General features: G+C 38.9%; 3 protein-coding genes across 7 annotated transcripts; 1 reads left to right on the top strand and 2 right to left on the bottom strand.

Moving 5' to 3' along the window:
- The first annotated feature begins 265 nt into the window (after nt 1–265).
- On the top strand, nt 266–6,900 carry adpgk2 (ADP-dependent glucokinase 2). Its single transcript, XM_017418625.3, has 7 exons — nt 266–713; nt 1,876–2,035; nt 2,240–2,430; nt 2,923–3,019; nt 3,157–3,293; nt 3,557–3,693; nt 4,187–6,900. Exons 1-7 carry the CDS (start codon nt 521–523, stop codon nt 4,736–4,738), a joined length of 1,467 nt encoding a protein of 488 aa, XP_017274114.1. The 5' UTR covers nt 266–520; the 3' UTR covers nt 4,739–6,900.
- A 796-nt stretch (nt 6,901–7,696) lies between these two features.
- efcab2 (EF-hand calcium binding domain 2) lies at nt 7,697–11,000 on the bottom strand. The gene is made up of 7 exons (XM_017418689.3): nt 10,549–11,000; nt 10,342–10,423; nt 9,599–9,671; nt 9,273–9,349; nt 8,419–8,461; nt 8,229–8,295; nt 7,697–8,124 (listed from the first exon to the last, which is right to left on the bottom strand). The coding sequence occupies exons 1-7, from the start codon at nt 10,571–10,573 to the stop codon at nt 8,006–8,008; spliced, it is 486 nt and encodes a 161-aa protein (XP_017274178.1). The 5' UTR covers nt 10,574–11,000; the 3' UTR covers nt 7,697–8,005.
- A 129-nt stretch (nt 11,001–11,129) lies between these two features.
- Nucleotides 11,130–15,339, bottom strand: cgref1 (cell growth regulator with EF-hand domain 1). 5 transcript variants are annotated; one of them, XM_017418636.3, is made up of 9 exons: nt 15,062–15,339; nt 14,768–14,929; nt 14,366–14,436; nt 14,078–14,183; nt 13,778–13,843; nt 13,099–13,172; nt 12,593–12,717; nt 12,373–12,474; nt 11,130–12,286 (listed from the first exon to the last, which is right to left on the bottom strand). In XM_017418636.3, exons 2-9 carry the CDS (start codon nt 14,797–14,799, stop codon nt 11,996–11,998), a joined length of 867 nt encoding a protein of 288 aa, XP_017274125.1. In that variant the 5' UTR covers nt 14,800–14,929; nt 15,062–15,339; the 3' UTR covers nt 11,130–11,995. The 5 variants fall into 5 exon arrangements, with proteins under 5 accessions (XP_017274125.1, XP_017274126.1, XP_017274130.1 ...); XM_017418637.3 differs by having other exon boundaries at nt 15,104–15,339; XM_017418641.3 differs by lacking the exons at nt 14,366–14,436; nt 14,768–14,929 and having other exon boundaries at nt 15,062–15,335.
- Between the last annotated feature and the right edge of the window lie 5,930 nt (nt 15,340–21,269).

The following is a 21,269-nucleotide window of genomic DNA, read 5'->3' as shown; positions in this document are numbered from 1 at the left end:
TTTTTTTTTTTTTATAAAGAAGACTTGTTCTGTTTCTGTTTTGTAACGTGAATTGCACCATTAAAAACAAAAACCCCGAACTTCTAAGCAGTTTAATTTAAAAAAGCAAAGACAAAAGTTTATCTAATGTATAAAACCCCGGAAGTTCTTTAGTCTCCGGCGTGGCCAAGGCACATCCGGGACATTCGGCCTTCATAAACAAACGCACAGTCCAGCGCGCGGCTGCTTTTCGAGAGGGCGGAGTCTCTGAGAGCGTTGCCAGATATACGACAATTACCGTATTTATAGGACAGTTCAGGGTCTATACGATATACTCTAAATATATATATATTTTTAAAGCCCATTTTACGATAGTTTTGGTGTTTCCGTGGACCTTAAAATAAACTAGTTTTTATTTCACACATGTTACAGTTTTGGTCAAAATAGAACGACAGTACGATAGTTCGTCATTTCCTATCTGGCAAGCACCGGTAGTTTATTGCAGCTGGAGAGGCGCTGAAGGCAGCAGGACGGAGCGACAATGGAAGGGGCAGGCAGGTTTCCGTGGATGAAATACGGCTCCGCTGTGTCCTTGTTTGTGGTTCTGTTGGCCTTCTGGTTTCGTGCACCGCAGAATGCGGTCCTGGACGACCGGCTCGACACCGTCCTATCGTCTCTGCTGCGGGCTGAAAGAAAAGTCGGGAGGAATAACGCCAGACCCAGAGTCGCTATTGGTAGGTGCGGGCGGTGCTAGTGAGATAAGACCAAGCTAGCGTTAGCTAAAATCACCCAACTTTCAGGGTTTAAGGTGAAGAATTTCGATTAATAATGCTTTGGCTGCGGAATAAACTGCACCAAAAGTAGCTCACACTTAAACGAGCTGCTTCGGATTAATTTGAACAAGTTTTTAATACATTCTAGTGCCTGGCTAAGAAAAAAACTTGGCTAATGTTTGTTTTATTTTGCAATATAGAAAAGTATAGTCATTTAAATGGAAAATACTGAACATTCTGTCAGTTCAAGAGCAATGTATATGCAAGTAATTGATCAGGAAATAGCACCATAATCGATGCTTTTGGTGAATCTAAATCTCCAAATGGTGTAATGTAGACAGAAGTGATCATGAATGAAGCCAGTTCAGATCACCATAAATCTGAGGTTTACAGGTTTACTGTGGCTAGCACCAGGCCTGCTGGGTTTGAACTGATGAGGGACAAATCCAGTTTCATGGGGGCCATTTTATGCCTTTATGTGTGGCTCGTGCAGGAAAGAAGAGGAAGAAACATGCACTGTAAATATAAACACAGTTTAAGTCCTTGTGGTTGTTGACAAACATTCATCTGATTGTTGTGATCCCATCCCAAAACTTTTGTTCTTTGGACTATGATGCAAACTCACAGTATGAATCATTATCTGTTAACCTTTACTCTGTTTAACAGCAGGTTCAGCCACGCACACAGGATTGGTTGCTGGTAGTCATCCATAATTGTTTTGTTTTTTTGTAACACGTTTTTCTGTCAGACCTGTCAGATGTCTAACTCCAGTTTAGCACAGCTACACAGTCATCTTGGCCTGTTTAAATTCAAGCTCAAAGTAACTTTAATTTGTACCAACGTTATCTTAGTCTTTCAGTAATAGCAGCGAGAAGGAGCTAGATCCAAAGCAAAGCCACTTCACGTCAGAGTGATGCAAATATTCAAAACTGATTCAAATGTAAACGCTACACCTACTAAAGCCGGACAAGCCTGCACGTTTCAGTTTTCATTACTTTGCTTTTTGCTGTATTTTTTCTCACATCTTTTTTTTTTTTTTTTTTTCATTTAGTCATATACCTGCTGCTGGGTGTTGTGTTGTAGTGTAATTATGTTTATCTTTCTGTCTTCCTTCCGTCTGCAGGTTTCGGAGGTTGTGTTGACCTGATAGTGGATGGCGTGTCGTTTCTAAATAAGATAGGCATCTCTCACACCGACCAGCCCCTGCATCACGACTATTTAGAAAGCAGCGAACAGCTTGCTCAGAGCTTTGCTTACTTCTTTGCGCCCGGAGCTGCAGCAGAGTAAGTGATGTCCAATGAAGCGCAGCTTATTGTGGGTGTGGATGGATGGGGGGCATTACAGGTTAAGACTTTATTATTTTTTAACACACGGACCAATAATAAACATTAAACATACTAGTTATTAAAATTAACTTAAGCACTCTGTTTAGAACTTGATTCTTTCCAATAATGTGTCAGCATTTTTCCTCTTTACCCCCCTCGCAGGCGGTTTATGTTAAATGAAACCCTCTTCAGCGAGCTGGTGGAGGAAGCCCGGGACTTACCTGGGAACAGGTGGTCTGTAGGTGGCAACGCTCCAGTAATGGCTGGTCGCATGGCAACCGAGGGATGTGACGTGTTGTTGGGGGGCAGCTTCAGCACCGATTTTACCGATGTTCTGTCTCAGCACATTACAGGTGCTTACACAAAACACACTCTGACACACTAAAAAAATCTGTTTATTTTGTTATTTAAAAAAAAAAAGAAATGTTATTCTCCATATGTATTTACCGCCACCATGAAAGGTGGGTGCTGTAGTTGCCTGTGACTGTGTGTGTGTGTGTTTGTTTGTTTTTCTGCCTGTTAGCGAAATATCTCACGAACCACTGGACAGTTTTAACGAAAAGCTCAGAAAGTGGTGATTGAACGTACAGCACATCTATAACTGATTAACCTTTAGAGTCAGCTTGATTCAAGGTGGCTGCCACGGCTAATCGACCTTAACACTAAAATGGCTCTAACTTGGTGAGCTTTTCAGATATTGAGGTCAAATTTGGTGTGGTAGTCGCTGAGAGTCATTCTCCGAGCACTAACAGTTCATGCAGGAGCTTTGGCTTGTAGGGCGCAGGCGACATGTGTTCCTTCAAGGAATGCTGCATCAACTTTTCCTCTTATCCTTCCTTTTTCAGTGGCCGGTAAAGTGATAGAAGAGCCAGACATTCATCTGATCCTGGAATATTCATCTGGCGCTAGCTGGGGCCGCTATACCTCTCGCAGAGCCAACAGGTTCGTGTTAATAAGAGATCCTTTTATTAAAAGATATTTAGAAAAAGGAAGTTCTTAAATGGTGTTTATACTTGTATGTTAACGTACATTTCAGACTCTGCTAACTAACAGTGATGTTATTTGCTCGTGCTCTGCAGGTACATCATTCACAGTGACGACCATAACCCTTACCTGGACTCCATGGAAGACTTTTCAAAGAAACTCAAAGGCTTCAGACCAGATCTGTTAGTGGTGGGTGGGCTACAAATGATGGACAACTTCCCTTTCCAGTCAGGTAAGAAAATAAATTATTCTTTTTAGCTGTTAGCTTCCTTTTCTTTCGGCTGTTCTCTTCTCAGCGAGTCGTCCTCCTCCATCTAACTCTGTCCTCTGTGTTTTCTGTCCTCTCTAACTGCATCCATATATCTCCTCTTTGTCTTTTTCCCTGGCAGCTGCATCTCTCCTTCCTATTGTGTCTTCACCGCACTATCTGCTGCTAGCGTATTTAACTTCTTGTCTGTGTCTTTAACCCTGTACCCGTCCCTGTCTTTGTTCCAGGTGAGCGAGAGGCCGTCCTCTCTCGGCTGGAAAACCTGCTGTCCTCCTCGTCTCCTCAGATTGGCATTCATTTTGAGATGGCGAGTTTTGTGGATGAGAGTATTGTGGAAGACCTTCTGCACTATGTGATCCCCCACGTACGTATGACCGAATCGTTCAGTTAACGCTCAGATTAAAGAGGAGAAGGAACAGACGCAGTTTGACAAACATGGTTTGTTCAGGGATGAAAATAAGGGGAGGAAGTTGAGGAAAAACATCCTGATATCAGGAAGTTTTGAATTTTTATTTGTATTTGTCATTCTATATTTGCAAATTTATTTTCTACATGGCGATGTGTGGAGGAAAACGAGTCCTTTTTCAGGTGCAGTACATAAAAAAACAAAACCACTGTTTGTGTGAAAATATAGATGGTTTTATAGGATTTGCATCTTAAGCAAATTACTTATATCTTTAGTTTAGGTTTAATGAGGTAAAAGTTGTTTTTTAAATGTTTTTATTTCAGCAGTAGTGTCTTCTTATTGTACTCTTCTACACTAGTAATGTCGCTTATATGTGTTTAATTGGCTCTTTTGGCCTTGTGCATTTAAGTTAAAGAGAGTTTAATCGTTTTTCTTGCCTCTGCTTTCCCAGGCGGATTCTTTAGGGATGAATGAACAAGAACTTCCTAATCTTCTCAGCCTCCTCAAAGGCTCCAACATCACGGTGCTGTCAGACCCAAACCCTCGTGTAGCTACCGTCCTCGACCAGATGAGGGAGGTTTACCGTATTCTGAACCAGCGCCACAAGGACGGCGAGTCAGACGGTGCAAAATCAAAGGGTAAGCCACTGACCCGACTCCACGTCCACACGCTGGCCTTCCAGGCCATGATCGTGACGCACAGCTCCCAGTGGAAGAACACCATGTCAGCCATCGCCAAGGCCTCGCTCACGGCCAACCGTCACGTCTGCGGCTCAAATGACATCGACCCCAGCAAGGCGAGGCTCATCATGGACGACTCGTTTTCTGTTAGTCACCGTGAGGGTAGCCAGCGGATCCCTTTGCAGGAAACCAGACCCGTCAGCTGTTGGGACGAGGACGACTACCAGATCTGTGTGGCGCCAGTGCTGGTGTGCACCGAGGTTTATCAGACTGCTGGTGGAGGGGACAACATCTCAGCTGCCGGTCTGGTGCTGCAGATTTAAAAAAAAAAGAAAAAAGGGGGACACCAAATATTCTTTATGTCTAGTGCTAACCAGACAGTGGCAAACAGTGAGACTCTGGGAATTTGATCTCTGTGCCATCAGATACTGACACAGGTGTCACCTTTGCTGTTTGTGGCTCAAAGGTTGACTGAAGAAAGTTTGTTATCACTTCGAGTCAGATGATGGATAACAGATGCTTTGAATCAGGCCAGGCAGCACATATTAATTATACATATCGTCTCAGCTCTGTTTCTTAATGAGCTGCAATAGAAAACCATGCATACTGAAGCTGCAGTTTTGCTTTTTTTTTTTTTTTCTTCCTCCAGCCTTTTCTGGAGTTTATCCCTAAAATTTAGGAGTTTAATCTAGTTCATCAGTTTACTCCCTTGCTGTCATTATGTTCGTGTAGTACTTGGTATTCGCTCTTTCTTTTCCAATTTGCATAACTCATTTGCTTCCAGTTTAACTTTTAAAACCAAATACTGTCCTGTTAAGACCGATTCAGCTGGTCACTTCTGCCAAGTCACTGTAATCCATCATCTGACTCCAGTGATCTTCTCTGAGGCCTTACACAGCGTACCTTTGGTCTGATTGAGATATAGAGGTGTGGGGTTTGGATAAAATCGGATGTTTTTGACCAAGTTTTGCACAACGAGGTAAATTGTATTTGAAATATTTTGACCTGGGACGCAGCTATGCAGTGAACGTTTCTAGAAGATTCAGAAATGGCTGAGTCTTCTGTTTGGCAGCACGTTTATCAGGTCTACGAATAACCCTTTGACCTCAATCCATGCTGAGCAAATTAATTAATTTTGTTCTAGATGAGCCAAGCTTGGGGCGAAAAACCTGTCCGATTTGAACCGTTTAAACAGCAGGCCAATCTTCCTTTTCCTCCTGCTCTCTGACTCTTTGTGGTAGAAAGCTCCTGTTCTTCCCGGCATATGTGAAAAGTGCAATTTGTTTGTGTTTGGATCGTCATTTCTTTGTGGTTCAGTTGCAGTCCATTAATGGGGAAAACGATGCTGAGAGACCGCTGTTGGCCGGCTATGATGTCAACATTTTCCACTTTACTCTCCGTGCTCTGTTTGATTCTCCTTTTTAATTAGTTTTAAATTTTTGCTTTGTTTTGAATAAACTTTTTGACAGCTAATGATTCTTCAAGGACCAAATTACCAGTAAGAACTGTCCCAGACAAGACGGCATTCAGGGAAATGTTCCTAAAATGTGTATCTCACATTAAATTGCTGGATTGAGTGGAACAAAGGCTCCTCTGTAGCTTATTCAACATTCACTTGTTATCTGTACTTGAAAACAGTGTTTATTTGCTTTTATTCCAGTTGTATGTGGAGTAGCAGACCATTCATATATTATATTTTCTGTTTAATCCCTGCCTGACTTGGATTAGGATTAAAAGGCAGATATTTCAGCCCTTAACATACAGCTTTAATAATAAAGCATAGTGTGATAATATCAGATAACCAGCTGATTTTTACATCCACGCTAATGCTTTCCTATTTCTTTTTTCTAAAATAATGATTTGTGGGTGTAAGAATAGACATTTTACATGAAATTATTTAATTTTCTATTTTATTTATTGATGCAACTGAACTTAAATTGTAATGACACCATTTTTATTTCATCTTTTCCTCACTATCTCCAAAGATAAACATTCCTCTTATTAATAATGTTTTACCAACTTGGATCACTTTGTTGCTTTATTGCAAATTTATTACGAGGAACACATTGATTTACAGTGTTCAAGGTCAAGAAAGAAGAATGTAAATGTGTGGAAATCCATTTTGTTTTGTTTTCCCTGTGTATGAAAACTGTACCGACTTGACGCTGTTTGGTGAAGCTGGAAGTTAATGAGCCTTATTCTGTTTTTTTACTGTTGGTTGTTGGTGAAAATGGGATATTTAATAAGACTTTTTTTCTATGGCATTAAGTTTCTGTTTGTTGTGAATTTGTGATAAGATACCAGCTGGATTAAGTTTGATTGTGGATTAAAATCAAACTGTAGCATGAACTCTGCTTGTCTTTGGCACCACCACACTTCTCAAAGCTCTACGTGAGTTTTAACGTCTGTTTTCAGCTATTTACTGTTTGTCTCAAACACGCATGAATCATCTGAGATTAAAAAATGCCTTGCTGCTCAGCATTCATTGCTTTTTCATTTTTCTCTTTCATAATGCAAGGTATCATTTATTGACAGTTTCCATATTGATTTCAACTACAATCAGTATTTTTAAATTATTTTTTTTTTCTTCCTGAAGAGCAGTTTTTAACCTTCATTTTATTTATTTTACTTTGTTCATTGGCTGCAACCACTCACATCTTCAGCATCCCCAGATATAAGTGTTAAACCACTTCTAAATCTGATGTCTTAGGGCCATCAGTGTAATATATATTTAAAGTGTCCAGGATTAAAACAAGAATGTTTCATATAAAAACAAGCCCTACAACATTAAACACTGTTCATCCTGCTGCTGAGTTTGCAGGAAGCCTTGCTATTTTAGGACCCAGCGTTTTGAGCCCAGGTTCTGGGTTTGGTTTAGCAGCCCCTAAATACAGCTTTCATAAACTCGAAACCAGAGGCTGATTGTAGTTCCTGCAGATTGTCCCAGCAAACTATTTTAGGAGCACCCACCAGCAGTATGAATTATTTATTTTAAATGTCATACTTTATATGCACCGTACTAGTTGTTGGGGTTCTAGATGAAAAAAAAAAAATCTGCCTGGTTTGAAAATAGGTCACTATAAACTATTATATTTTACCCAAACTAATGTTCTCCCTGTGTGTATGTGGGTTTAGTCTGGGTACTCCGGTTTCCTCCCACAGAACAAAAACATGCAGGTTAGGTTCAATGGAGTCTTTAAAATTGTCCCTAGGTGTGAGTGAGAGGGTGAATGGTTGTTTGTCTCTATGTGTCCCTGTGATGGACTGGAGACCTGTCCAGGGCGTCCCACCGCCTCTCGCACAGTGACTGCTGGAGGTCGACACCAGCTCCCTGCGACCCGGAGAGGAGAAGCGGGTAAAGAAACTGGATGGATGGATAAATATGCCCAAAGTAATTGAATTTTAGTCATTGTACTCATTATTAGTTCTCTCAAATTAAGTTGCTTGGATGTGAGTTATTTTGATTTGAATTCTAAATGGTTTTGAAAACAAAAAGTTGAATAGTCTATGTGTGTGTTTTTATACAAGAACACAAACATACAGATACTGTGTTTGTGGTGCTTTCCAAGAAGATGTTCTGATACAGGAGGCTACGTGTCAGGGTCCGTGGTTAGTTGGCTGATCAGCTCCTTGTAATGAACACAGTTCTTTTTGGGATCTACGAGTGCCGTCAGCATCTCCTCCATCTCCTCCTGAGTGAAAGGTTCACCTGGTTTGAAAGAACGACAGCAGAGGTGTGGGAACAGTTCCACACACACAAATGTACCAATCTGCTTTCCTCAGTGTATTTATCTTTTTCTGCGTCTGCTTTACCTTCCTGTGTCATATATTTTGTCAGCTCGTCGGGTTCTAGGTGTCCTTTCTTTTCTTTGTCCAGAACCTGGAGACCCAGATTTAATGACTTCAGTGAGGCAGGCGCAAAAGAGAAAAAGTAGTAGATGTGCAGTCGCTACATAAAGCCGTCATGCGATGTGTTCAGACTAAATGATGTGGCTGCCCTCACCTCAAAAGCCTGAAGAAGACGGTATTCAGAGACTGCAGGAAACCTAAAAGGACAAATTTAGTTTTCATATAAGACCACAGTGGAATAAAAATACTAACATCTAGGTTAGATTTAGCTATCGAACTACACCGCAGCTAACAGCAAACATCATTAGATCTAAGGATTTGTAAACTGTGTCTAGTTTAGGATGAAGAAGCATCCTGGTTTTAAATGTTACTGTCAAAGGAAGGCAACCTTTGAGATCAGCAAAGTAAAGTCACAGCTGGGTGTGAACCTCGTTTTATTTAAAGAGCTAAACTCTGCTGATGTATGAGCTGCTTGTTTGGGAAGATTTAGCCTGAGAAAGACAAAGAGGGCTTCCTGCACACAATTTTAAAAACTCACCACCGTTGCACGTTATTGTTTTTACTTTGCTGATTTCATGTTTATAATTCAAGGCGATGCTTCTAAACTTCCTAATCAACAATTTGTAAAACTAATAGCATTTATTAAAATATGTTTGTGCATGTTTCCACTGCAGCTGAGCAGAGATTGTTAAAAATTTACTGTTGCAACATTTCATTCTACAGTGGGAAATTAATTGCATTTTTTATTCATTTTTTTACCCTTCGGGTTGTCTGCTTGTCACTTTAAACTAATGACTGGAAATCAAGCTGAAATTAGTTGTTATATTTGGTAACATCTGTGTGCAGTCGTTGATGAGAGTTAATTTTGGATCATAACATGAATGGAAATGTTATTACAGCTGTCTATGAACTGAATAAACATTAGCTGGTTCAATAGTTGTTAGACCAAAGAGCGTTTAAAGACGGCTAAACCTTTTTTTTAGTACATTAGAAATACCAGAACCTTACTTGTGCTCCAGCAACACTTTGGTCATGACGGGGAGGAACTTGTCCAAATGAACATGTCCTGACTGATCCTCCTCCAGCTGGTTGAACAAAACAAGGTTTTACTCTTTCACAGACTCTAAACTTTAATCAAATGGACATTTATATTGTCAGCAAGTCTAAAACTTTAAAAACAACTTCCTCTGGATTTCTGTGTATGCAGTATTCAATATTTTTCAGCCCCCAACCCCCATACCCCTTTATTCTGATTGCACATCAAAATAACATTTTGTATGACCAGCTTATATTCATCATAATAACTAAAATATGCATAAAGGTTGTATTCTGACCTCAGCTATGAAGGCGTGCAGGTCTGCCTGAGTGGGGAAGCAGCCCAGTGAGGAGATGATGGCGCCAGTCTCTCTGAAAACAAACACATGACAATAATTTAAAGACAGCTTGCTTTAAAGTATACATCACACTCCTTGTACTAATCTATGTATTGTGTTTTCAACTTTTTCCAGCTTCCTGCCATTCAGAAGACAAAGCTTTCATCTCTGCCATTAAAAATAATGTAAGAGCAAAGTAAACAAACAAACAAACAAAAAAAAACAACATTGTTTTAGTCCATCTTTATTTCCCTGTGGTTATTGTTTGTCGTTAATTCTATAAGCCCAAATTTCACTTTTAATTTTACAGTTTTACATGTGGCATCTCATAGATGTAATTATAAACACACTGGAGTGTATATTTTATACAGACATAGTATTAGTTATTAATAATCTTCTCCCATTTACATTTTGTATAAAAACTGGCCTTTTTTGGGCTACAAGAGGGTTTTAAACTATGCTTTGAAATTTCATGTTGAGATATCAGAGGAAACATTTTCAAAAATGCTGTAAATAGCGATTTTATTGTATTTTACATACAAAGTAGGTGTAATCTTGGGATTAAAAAGTCATGGGACCACTTCTCATTTTCTGCTCCAGAAGAATTTTGACTCTTGCTCCGTCCACAGTGAAATGTTTTGTTTTAATTCATTTATTTATTTGTGTGTGTTTTATTATTATTTAATTTGTAACCTGTAACTCACCGGACGTCCACCGTGTTGTTGGAGTCGTGGTCAAACACCTCAAAAGCTGATCTGATCTTCTTGTGAATATTTGACAGCTTTTCTGAAACAAGAAACCACCAACAAATGTCATACGTGTTAAGAAAGACACAATTAACATAACTTAAAAAAAAAGTTTTAAATACTTGAACGGCGGAACTTAAATTACTTTAAACATCCCTTACAAACCTGCGCTTTGACTGTTTTCCGCCATTTTATTTAGACGGTTGTTCTGTTGCTAAGCAACCGAGAGGTTTGAGGTTGAAGCGAGAATCTAAAAAAAAAAGAAATCACACCCACACTTCCGCTTTGCTCCAACCTCTCCTGAAACACGCAAGTTCTGTGACATATCTTTACTCTAAAAAGTGTTTTAAAAGTATTAGCACTAAATTAGAGCTAAACAGGTGTCTAACTTAATGTGGAAGGTGACTCTGGCGCCACCTGGCGGCAGATAAATACGCAGTAAATGATGATTGAAGCGGACCAACCTCCACACAATTAATTTAATAATAAAAATAAATATATTTAACACCCCGTCCTCCAAAAAATAAAAGAAAAAATACAAATAAAACATCTGCACATAAGACATACTTGCTTTGGTTTTGTCACAAACACCTTTTATTAAAAGACAAAAAAAAATAAACTGTACTTTTTTACTCTTTATTATGTTTAATTGTGTTTGTGCTTCTCTAACCTTAACTTCAGGTAATTAATATAATTGCAAAATTAAAAGAAAAGCTGTAAGAGCAAATAGACTAGAGACACAAAAATAATTAAACATTTGTTTATTTTTTAAGCTGAATAAATCCTTTTTTTTAAAAAGAAACAAAGCAAACAAATTATTCTCACAAATAAGTCCCTTCTTACAGTAAACACATTTCAAGGTAAGTGATAGAATTCAATATAATCGTGTTTATTATTTTAGTGGGTGTTTCTGCCTGTAAATACAAAGATAAACATTTTGACATACGTTGTCCCAAAATTAGTGGTAAAGGCCTTCTCCCTCAATAAATATTCATTTTATCAATAAACAAAAAGTCACTGTGATTGTATTATATTCTCAAGGAAGACTGAAATCATTTTTATGGCACACTAACAGTGTATCCAAGCACACTGGTTTAAACAACAGTCGAGTTGCACTCCTTGGGCAGATCTTTAAAAGCTAAGCACATGCTAAAGTTAACAAAACTCAGCAGGTTTTACTTAAAACAACTAAATGTAAAAAGTTTGAAGAGGTGGATTAATGAGACGGTTATTATAGTGCAGTGATTCAGCATCATGACGGTCTATTGTTGAGTAAAACATTAAAAAACATGACATGACAGAAAATGGTAAATAAATACAGCTAAACCAGTAATATGTTTTAGGTAAGAATTAGTTAAGTTTCTATTATTCATGGCTTATATCATTACAGAAAGCAGTACGCTTTGAACCTTTGTTCCTTTAAAACCTTTACTGATAAAAAAAGTTCAATTTTGTGATACCTTTTCTTAATCAATCGTCTAAATGTTCTCCAGTCCAGAGGTGACAAAAGCTGAAAGAATAAAAATTATTCAATCTTCTCATGGACGTTTGACTCGCACGTCAATTTTCAACAAGACTGAGGACAAGAGTGGTACAGTGTCTGCGTGTTTCTTCATATCTCTGGTTGTCCCTGATGGAAAGGAATGTTGTGGACCTGGTCTTGTTCTCCTGCTGGAGCTTCGGGGTTTTCTCGTTCATTATGTTGATCCGTTTGCTTTATCAGCTCCTCCTCTCCTCCGACTACTTCCTGCTGAGCCTGATCGCCCACTTGAGGCTGAAGCTCTTCACGTGCCGCCGCCTCCTCTCTGTGCTCCACCACGTGCTCCCCCTCAGTCATGCTGTTCGACGACATGCTCTTCACCGGCACCTCCTGCTGCTGTTGGGGAGTTCTGTCGACGGAGCCCTTTAGATAGACCGCGTTATGTAACGTCAATGCACAAACAACAAAGCTGAGTTTAAATACCAATAAAGCTCAGCAACAACAAATACCTGTGTGAGAAGGAATGAAGGGGAGAGCAGTTCAGAAGGGTCCAGAAGGCCATCCTGGTTTAGATCCTGAGTCTGTAGTAAAAAGTCCACCATTGACACCACCTGAGCTCAGAAAAACACGCATATCAGGTTGAACAAACATGCCTAAAAGAATGCAGGGGATAGACATCTACACAAGCATAAGGGTTCAAACACACCACTTGCACACTCCTTCACTCACCTGGTCTCTGGCCTCTGCTCCAGGTGCATGATAGGAGTTGTAGTCAGAGAGTAGTTTCATCATTTCCAGGCCATCTAAAAATCCGCTGCGATCATAGTCATACAGACGAAACAGAAAGAAGACCTCTGAAACAGAGCGGAGGGGCGACATGTTAGACTGTCACAGTGCAGCCTTTCATTCAGGCTCTTGTTCAGTTTTTGACTGTCGAGTAAATGCAAGTATATGCATATTGTCCGTACTATCCTACAAATAAACTGATGGCTCGAGATTAGCGTCGGGCACTCCGAACCTGCAGCTGCAGAAGACAAACCAAAAGCAGGAAACTAAAAGGCCACCAGTCCAAGAAAGAGAAGCAAACTGGGAACAAATTCTCTGATGAAAAAGCTAGTGAGTCGGGAAACAAAAACCCACAGGTGCATAAAAGCAATAATAAAAGAAATGCTGAAAAAGATAGAAACTTGATTTTAATTTATCTGAGTGTTTCGTCAGCAGGTGGTCCAGTCTACCTTGTTCCCAGGAACTGATCTCAGGTCCTCCTTGGCTGTTCTTTAAACTGGACTGGATGTAACTCTGCAACAACCTGCAACAGACAGGATGTGGTGCATTTTACAGACATATTATAGGATAACTATGGTTGAGCTAAAACTTTACTTTAAAACAATATAGTGTTGACCTTTTATCTTTCACAAAAAAAAATCAATTGAATATTATAAAAAATTGATCTAATAAAACACATTTTAACTACCACGATTTCACTGACTTCAGGACTGATGATTAATTCATATTTGCAACAAGAAGTGGGAGTTATTGCTCATATAATCTTATCTGTGTTTGGTGCTGGCCACGTCATGAGCACGAGAGAGCAATCGAAGTGAAAACTGTGACAACACAGCAGCTCCGATCACTACAACTAAATGCAAAAGTTAAAGCTGAAGACGGTTTGCTTGTTGTGTCAGATTTTAACAGCTAAAAACAACCTGTTACAAACCATATCTGGTATGTTTTAGTGCTGAAGTTTGAGTTTGATTATTAAGCGTAAACCAAAAACAGTTTCTCTTTCTTTTAAGATGTGAAAGCTCAACATCACGAGTGGCAAAAAGACAGTAGAGAGAACTTCCTGATATGGCCATCTTTCAGACGCCAATAAAAAATAATCTGTAATTTCATCACTCAAGAGACACTCACCGGCGTTCCTCTTCTCCCGTACCAAAGGGATTGAGTAGTGGGGGATGGGCATCTACTGAGTTTTCTCTGAAGAATAAAAACAAACAAAGACAAAAAATTCAGATTTAATTTTCTGTCCTCCTTCCTTCTCATGTCATCCCTTCACCCTGAACAAATGATTAGTAGTTTATTTTCATGAAGACTCTTTTAAAACATCCTAATGGAGCTTGCTGAATTAAATTTCCACTGTCAACCCTTTAAAAGCAGATGTGCTTTCTGGGAGAGGTGTAGAAGCTTCCTGATGGGGCAGAGTGGGGTTACCTCTGTGTTCCAGGTAGCCCCGGTGCTGCTTGGCCCAGGTGCAGCAGCAGGTACAGACAAAGGACACACGAAACCAGCTGGTCCAGGTGAGACTCCATGAGCACACCTGAAAGCACACCTGAGTTACATCATCTTATATTAAACCCGTGGGGTCCACTCTCATCTTACCGATCAGGGAATACTGACAAACTTAATCAGGTTAGATGGAGTCTCTCCAAATAATACTTTAAAAGGTAAACAATACAGTAAAAAGAGAAGTACTAATGTATAACCAGAAGTACAACATACCAGTATGTACAGAGGATGTACTCGTAAATATAGAAGATAAAAGGTTTTTATTGTCGTTGCATGACTGTTGCCTGTATTAAGTTAAAACAAAAACAAGTAAGAGGATATAATACAGGAGAATATGTTTATATGACATTTTGCAAAGCATATAACTCATGTCTTAAGACTCTGATTGCTTGACCAAATAATATTAACTGAAAAATAAACGATAACCGTGTTAGTTGAGAGTAAATGGCAAGAAAACCTGAACTTGTGTCTCTCTCTCTCTCTCACACACACACACACAAACACATATAAATAAATAAAGCAGTCTGCAGATTGTGCTGCAGCTCTGCTCCCTTGCTCCACAGATCTTTGCTCAATTACAGCAAAATCAATTAAATACATTTATTCACAGTTCACCTAGTGGAAGAGTCCGTGTGTCCCCGGTCCATGAAGACAAGCAGATGTTCAGACTTTCGGGTTAAATTGCCTCAGTTTTAAATAATTAATACCAGCTCAGCTTCTGTCCCTGCAGCAGCTTCCTCCTGTGCTCGGCGGTATCAGCGGTGCTAGCAAACACGGCTACATTAAATAAAAATACATTAAAAAAAACACTCAAGGAGGTCTAGTTGTAAAAGCGTAGCCTCGCTCTTTAAGCTTTAATTAAACCGCATTGTAAACATTTGAACAAACAGAGAAAAGCAGCCTACTCACAGCAGGTAAACGAAGCTATTCCTGGAAGGATAATGGGCCTACCTGTCCGTACAGTGGGCGTGTTGACAGCTTAAAAAAAAGAAAAAACAGAAGAAGAACAAGAAGAAGAAAGCTCTGATTTGCGCAGGTTAAAGGTTCATATTCTCTGCTCTGCGCGCGCGCCTCCCTCTCTGCACTGCGCCAACGGCTGCTGCACGCGCCTTGTTTGGTTTAATGACAGGCTCCACGTGGAAAGGAGGCAGCAGCGCCGCCGCTGTCAGCGAGGCTGCGCGCGCAGCCTCCTGGCCGCGCTCCTCGGGTTGCCACGTCTTCACCGACTGCCTCATTCCAGGAGCGGACAGACCTGCTCCCAACAAAGAGCAGAAGGGAGGGACAGCAGGACGATTTATAATTCAACACGAATTAGTCAGCTATTACATAAGTGAATAATCCTCACATTAGTCTGATATTGTTAAGTGTAGACTACCATAACTCGTTTTAATGTGAAGCCAGACTAGTAGGCGCTAATTTTATTTAAAAAGAAAAACAAAACACATCTGTATCTTTTACCTTTACAACATTTTGAGAGCATATATATTATATTGCCAGAAGTATTCACTCGTCTCCCTTCACACTCATATGAGTTTGTGTGACATTCTATTCTGAATTCATGGTGTTAACTCACCCTTTGCAGCTATAAGGGCTTCAGCTCTTTGGGAAGAATTTCCACAGGTTTAGGAGTGTTTTCGGGAATTTTGGACCTTTCTTCCAGAAGCTTATCTGTGAGGTCAGACACTGATGTTGGACAGAAGGCCTGACTCATGCTAAAGGTGCTCTGTCAGGCTGAGGTTAGGATTGTCGAGTTCTTCCTCACCAAACTCGCTCATCCGTGTCTGTGTGGACCTTGCTTTGTGCCCTGGTGAACAGGAAGGGGCCGTCCCCCAAACTGTTCCCACAAAGCTGAGAGCATGAAATTGTCCAAAATGTCATGGTGTGCTGAAGCATTAAGAGTTCCTTTCACTGGAGCTAAGCGGCTGAGCCTAAATCCTGAAAACCAACCCCACATCATGATCCTCCCTCCACCAAACTCCACACTTGGCACAATGCAGTCAGACAAGAACCATTCTCATGGCAGCAGCCAAACACAGACTTGTCCATCGGACTGCCAGACAGAGAAGCGTGATTTGTCCCTCCAGAGGACACGTCTCCACTGCTCTAGACTCCAGTGGCGTTGAGCTTTACTCCACTGCAGCCGACGCTTTGCACCTGGTGATGTATCTGGAGCGAGAAGAAGTCACATGAGCAGACAAGCTGATCCACGCACTTGTGTTGACTGATTTGTCCTCAGCAGGCGATTTGTGCACGCACATTTGAATATTTGTATATGTGTGCAGTTTGAGATATGTACATTTGAAAAGTTTTTTTATACATTTGTGAATTTTTTACTTATAATTATGTTGTTGTACGCTTTTGTGAACACTTTTGAGACTAATTTATCTCTATACATGTAACTCACTCAGGTGAGCGGCTGTGTGCTAATATTTGACCACAGGATGTCACTATAACCTTTCAATTTAATGTTAATCACCAGCTGCAGTTTTAGACAAGGTGTATTTATAAATCTCATAATTAAAACAATAAGTTATATCAAAGCTTGTTTTGGTGGTTAAATTCTGTTTTTTTCCAATGCCTGGACTGAATAGTTTTTGATTAGACACATAAAAAGCCTTCTAGAAAACAAACTTTCATTTTGAGAAGCATCATTTCAAATGTCAAAGATGTTTTTAAACTCTACATGTAGCTTGTTAAAATTTTAAAATGTGACATGAATTGTTCCAGTTGTATAAAAGTATATTTGTTTGTTTCACTGATGGTTTGTTTCCATAGAAAGCTTTAATTTTGATGGATTATAACTATAGCCATCTTTAAAATCTAAATGTTATATATATATATATATATATATATATATATATATATATATATATATATATTTTTTTTTTTTTTTTAAGAATGATTGAAAACTCAATTGTAAGTTTGGGTCATTCATGCCAGATGCATAATTTAATTTAACTGAACCTCACGTCACTTCTTAATCTGAATCTTAACCAGTTTGCACAAAATGATATTTTGCTTCATTATCTCTGGGTTTTGTTCCAAGTAAAGTTTACTTCTTTGTCCAGATACAGATAATGTTTACAAATATATCCAAGAAAATATACAGATCTTTTCCCTTTTAAAAATCTGATCATTATAATTATATTATATATATTGTATTATATTATAATTTTCCTAATTGTGCTCAAAAATACATCGACTTTCATCTCCTTTTTACTACATTATCATCTGTTTTATTATGAAGAAAGACAATAAAAACAGTGTGTCCATAAAATGTTAAAAAAATAAATAAATCTGGGGTCAAATCCTGTGGCAAAAACAGCTTCTAATTAACAACACATTGTAAGCTGAGTGTCTGTTTGTTTTCTTGTACTTTTACGCACGCAGATGATTAAATAAGTAAACAACCTGTGGAATCACTTACGCATAAACAAACACTTAACATTTCCACGTCCACACCCACCCAGCAAACAGGAGAACTTCAGTTCAAACAGGTGAAAGGATCTTTTTTTTCTACTAAATGATAACAGTTTGTCTAAAGGACATCTTCAACCTGCTTTTGTTTCTCTATAAGGCATCGGGCATTAGGTTGTAGGAAGTAATTTCACTCTAGTAAGCTTCTAAATTGTTCAAAGTCCACCCAAAATACTTTAAAACGTTTTAAGTTGCACACGTGTGAGTCAAACTGTGATAAATAAATGAATATGAAGGTGCTGCTAGGACAAGATGAAAAACAATACTAAACTACCAAAACTCAGAAAAAAGGAGACTAAGGTAAATCAGAAAGGATAACACAGCTGAAGCAAAGACAACACAAAAAGTCTGATGAAGCTTAAAGAAAACTGAGGCTTTGGACTTAAAGAACAGGTGATGATTACAGGTGTGACAGAGAAGGAGGGAGGCAAGGCAGTTTCCAAAAAAAGCTTTGAATGAACAACTGAATAGATCATATGTTGCTATGTATATGTTCGTGTGTGTGTGTTGTAAATGCTTCCGAATGAAAACAAAGTAATTAAGTTCATTTCCTTCACAGGATGCATCAGCAGCAACATATTTCCTACATTTTAAGACTAAACAACTTCACCTGCCCATCTCTTCCCAGCAACCTGTCTCGCAACTGCATGTCTGTTTGTCTTCAGCATAACCCAAGTGCATCCACATGTATATTCACACAACCATGTACTCTGACACACACACACACAGGTCCCAAACTAAAGCTGTCCCTTCATGAGGTTATGTAACAGGGATTAGGTTCCTCTGTTTCGTGGCCCCCAACAGTAAAAACTAAGTGAGCTATTTTCGACCCCTGGACCTCGATGTACTTTCCACATATGATCACCGCCATAATGGGTTCAGTGGCAGCCACCGCTGCTCATGTGGACATGCTGTCCCAGCTTATATTCGGTGCGTGAGAGACACCTGCGACAACAACCATCGTCACTTCTTGGATACAACTCCGAATGTTTCTGCTGCACAATCTGGAACTGTTTTACATCCATTCTTCAGTCTGTTTATATTCCTTAAAGCTTGTTACTAAGCCATGGTAGACTGTACTTTACTCTGTAACTGTAACGGTTTAAGGACTCAAATGGCAAAATAGGCAGACAGATAAAGAACAAAAGTCATCTTGATTCAAACTAAACCCAAAGCACAACGCTGACAAGTAGCCCTACGAGAAAAGGAGACATTACGACAGGACTGATGAGAACATGGCAGAGCATTGAAGGAAGAGAAACTCTGCTGGTGACGAGGAGATGAGACGCTGCAGGTTAGTAACCAAGGAACAGAGAACAGGAGGTGGAACATCAATCTGTGGAGACGATGAGGAGAGCTCAGGACATCTGAGTAAAATTAGAACAAGACAAAAGAAACTCAAGAACAAGATGTTAATTTTAACACAAAAACTATATTAAAACAAAATGCATAACAGAAATTCTCTAAAATAAACCAAACACTGATATTAAAGAGTTGAATAAAGGCAAAAAAATAATGGAAGCATTTTTACACATCTAACTAAACTTTAGGACTGCTGGCTAAAAACTGTTGCTTAAAATAAGTACTGTGATGAGAAAATGGAGCAAAACATATATATTCAGACACTTTTTATAATTGATCTCTCTCACACACATACACACACACAAACACACTCATACACTCAGCGTTGCTCCATACTGTGATTTTGTTTGAAATAGTTGCTGTCACATTCCACAAGCTAATTCCTCAGAGTTTCACCCATTGACCAGAGGAAGCACTTACTTTGTTGCACTTCACACACACACACACAAACCGAGACTTTCCACCCAGAGACACACACTGCCGCAGACTTTGTTGTTCATTCTCTTCTACAGCAGCAACACAAGCTGCATGTTGTGCATCCAGATCACAGACGGGTCTTATAATAGATCCAGACTGACACATAAACACACTCAGATGGAGGTTCTGCTTCACGAGCATCTAATTGGAGACCTGCGTCCAACTGATATAATGTTCTGAGGACACAAGGTTGTTTGTTTCACACACCGATGTTTCCATGAAATCAGGGGGGCAAACTGCAGGTAAACTACACAACACAAAAGTATCCAATAAACTGAACATTCAAAAAACTCATCTGTGTGAGAACAGAACCACAAAATGCGCCAAGCAGAAAGACAACACGCCCATAGACACAACTCATTTTATCAGACATTTAAAAAAAAGAAATAAAGTTAATGTTTGGGAGAGCCTTGATTGAAATCTAACAGAAATATTGTTGACGGATCTAAAGTGAGATGAAACCAACCAACATTTCAGGAGAAGAATGATCCAAAATGTCCCAAAGTGATACGAGGACTGATAGACGTGAACTTCTGCTGAAATTATTGATGCAAAATGAATCCCATCAGTTACTTAAATCATATGTGATCGTTTCCTCACTAAGTAAAATGAAGGACTTGGTTTCTCTTTTTGTTGTTGTTTTTCGTTAAGGCTTAATTTCAGAGCAGATGGAGAAATTCCAGTGTTTTTTATCTAAATATGGCAACAGTGTTTGATGAGTACGAAACAGCTGCTCCCTATTAAAAATCACAGATGTTGCAAGTTGTTAATTTTCTTTGTTAATTTTCTAATTAAAAGTAAATATGTTACCTCAGATTTTATAATCAACAAATTGTAAAACTAACATTCACCCAGAAAAGTGCCCTTTTTCATTATTTTTGCAACGTCCTATTTTCATATTTAATGTTGAAATATTTTAGTCCACGGCAGGAAAATATTTAAATTTATGTTATTTTTACCCTTAGATCAGACTACATTATTTCTGATAACAAATGTCAGGAAAAACAAACTCAAATTAGAGTTATTTTTTGTTCACTGCTTAGTTAATTGACTGTAACTAAGTATCTGCACCACTGATTATCACTAAGCACACTGAATACAGTCAATAAATAATCCATTTCTAAACGAGACTCAACACAAAATTACACAGACAAGCACGGCAATGCCATCTGAAATAATATTTCTACTGAGTGGACAAAACAGTTCAGAGTGAAAAAAGACAAGACATGAAATAAAAAAAATGCTGAAATAAACTAAGGATATATCTGTTTGAGCTGGCAAAAACAAACTATGTGGGAAATAAGCATGTGATGTGCTGGTTTGTACAAAAGAGACCAGAGTTTTAGTGCATTTGATTTTAAAGTATTTTTCATAGAAAAGCTTAAAAATGGATTTAAGTATAGTAAAAATACACATCCTAAAAAGGACATAAACTGATAAACAGCTGAGTCAAGAGAAAGGGTGAAAATATTAGATGATTTAAGCACAAATGATCATTTGATCATGTGATTTTCTTACATTTTAAAATCTAACACCGTACAATAATTTGTCAACCAATCAAATATGGATTCTTTTTATCTTCAGAGCTAAAGCTTAAAATCCTAAATGGTCCAACTCCTCTCCTTCCTATCTAGAAAAGCCACACAAATACATAATCTGTGTTTAGAGGCGCAAATGGGCATAGAATTAATAGTAAAGCAAAAGGTTAGGCAACTATTAATTTCTAATCAGTGATTGAGCGGAAGCCAATGGAGCATGAGGCCAAAATGAGGGTTTATTGTGTGTTTTCAGTGAATCCGAG

This window comes from Kryptolebias marmoratus, linkage group LG15 (assembly GCF_001649575.2).
Source record: "Kryptolebias marmoratus isolate JLee-2015 linkage group LG15, ASM164957v2, whole genome shotgun sequence".
Classification (NCBI taxonomy): Eukaryota; Metazoa; Chordata; class Actinopteri; order Cyprinodontiformes; family Rivulidae; genus Kryptolebias; species Kryptolebias marmoratus.
The sequence above is the reverse complement of the archived record's forward strand: the minus strand, read 5'-3'. Positions and strand labels throughout refer to the sequence as shown.

Coding starts and splice junctions, on each gene's coding strand:
- adpgk2 (XM_017418625.3), top strand. CDS start 521: ATGGAAGGGGCAGGCAGGTTTCCGTGGATGAAATACGGCTCCGCTGTG. Junction 2,431..2,922: donor TCTGTCTCAGCACATTACAG/GTGCTTACACAA, acceptor TTCCTTTTTCAG/TGGCCGGTAAAGTGATAGAA. Junction 3,020..3,156: donor ACCTCTCGCAGAGCCAACAG/GTTCGTGTTAAT, acceptor CGTGCTCTGCAG/GTACATCATTCACAGTGACG.
- efcab2 (XM_017418689.3), bottom strand. CDS start 10,573: ATGGCGGAAAACAGTCAAAGCGCAG. Junction 9,672..10,341: donor AACAACACGGTGGACGTCCG/GTGAGTTACAGG, acceptor GTTTGTTTTCAG/AGAGACTGGCGCCATCATCT. Junction 9,350..9,598: donor TGCACGCCTTCATAGCTGAG/GTCAGAATACAA, acceptor TTGTTCAACCAG/CTGGAGGAGGATCAGTCAGG.
- cgref1 (XM_017418636.3), bottom strand. CDS start 14,799: ATGGACCGGGGACACACGGACTCTTCCACTAG. Junction 14,437..14,767: donor CACACGGACTCTTCCACTAG/GTGAACTGTGAA, acceptor AACTTAATACAG/GCAACAGTCATGCAACGACA. Junction 13,844..14,077: donor GGGCTACCTGGAACACAGAG/GTAACCCCACTC, acceptor TTTATTCTTCAG/AGAAAACTCAGTAGATGCCC.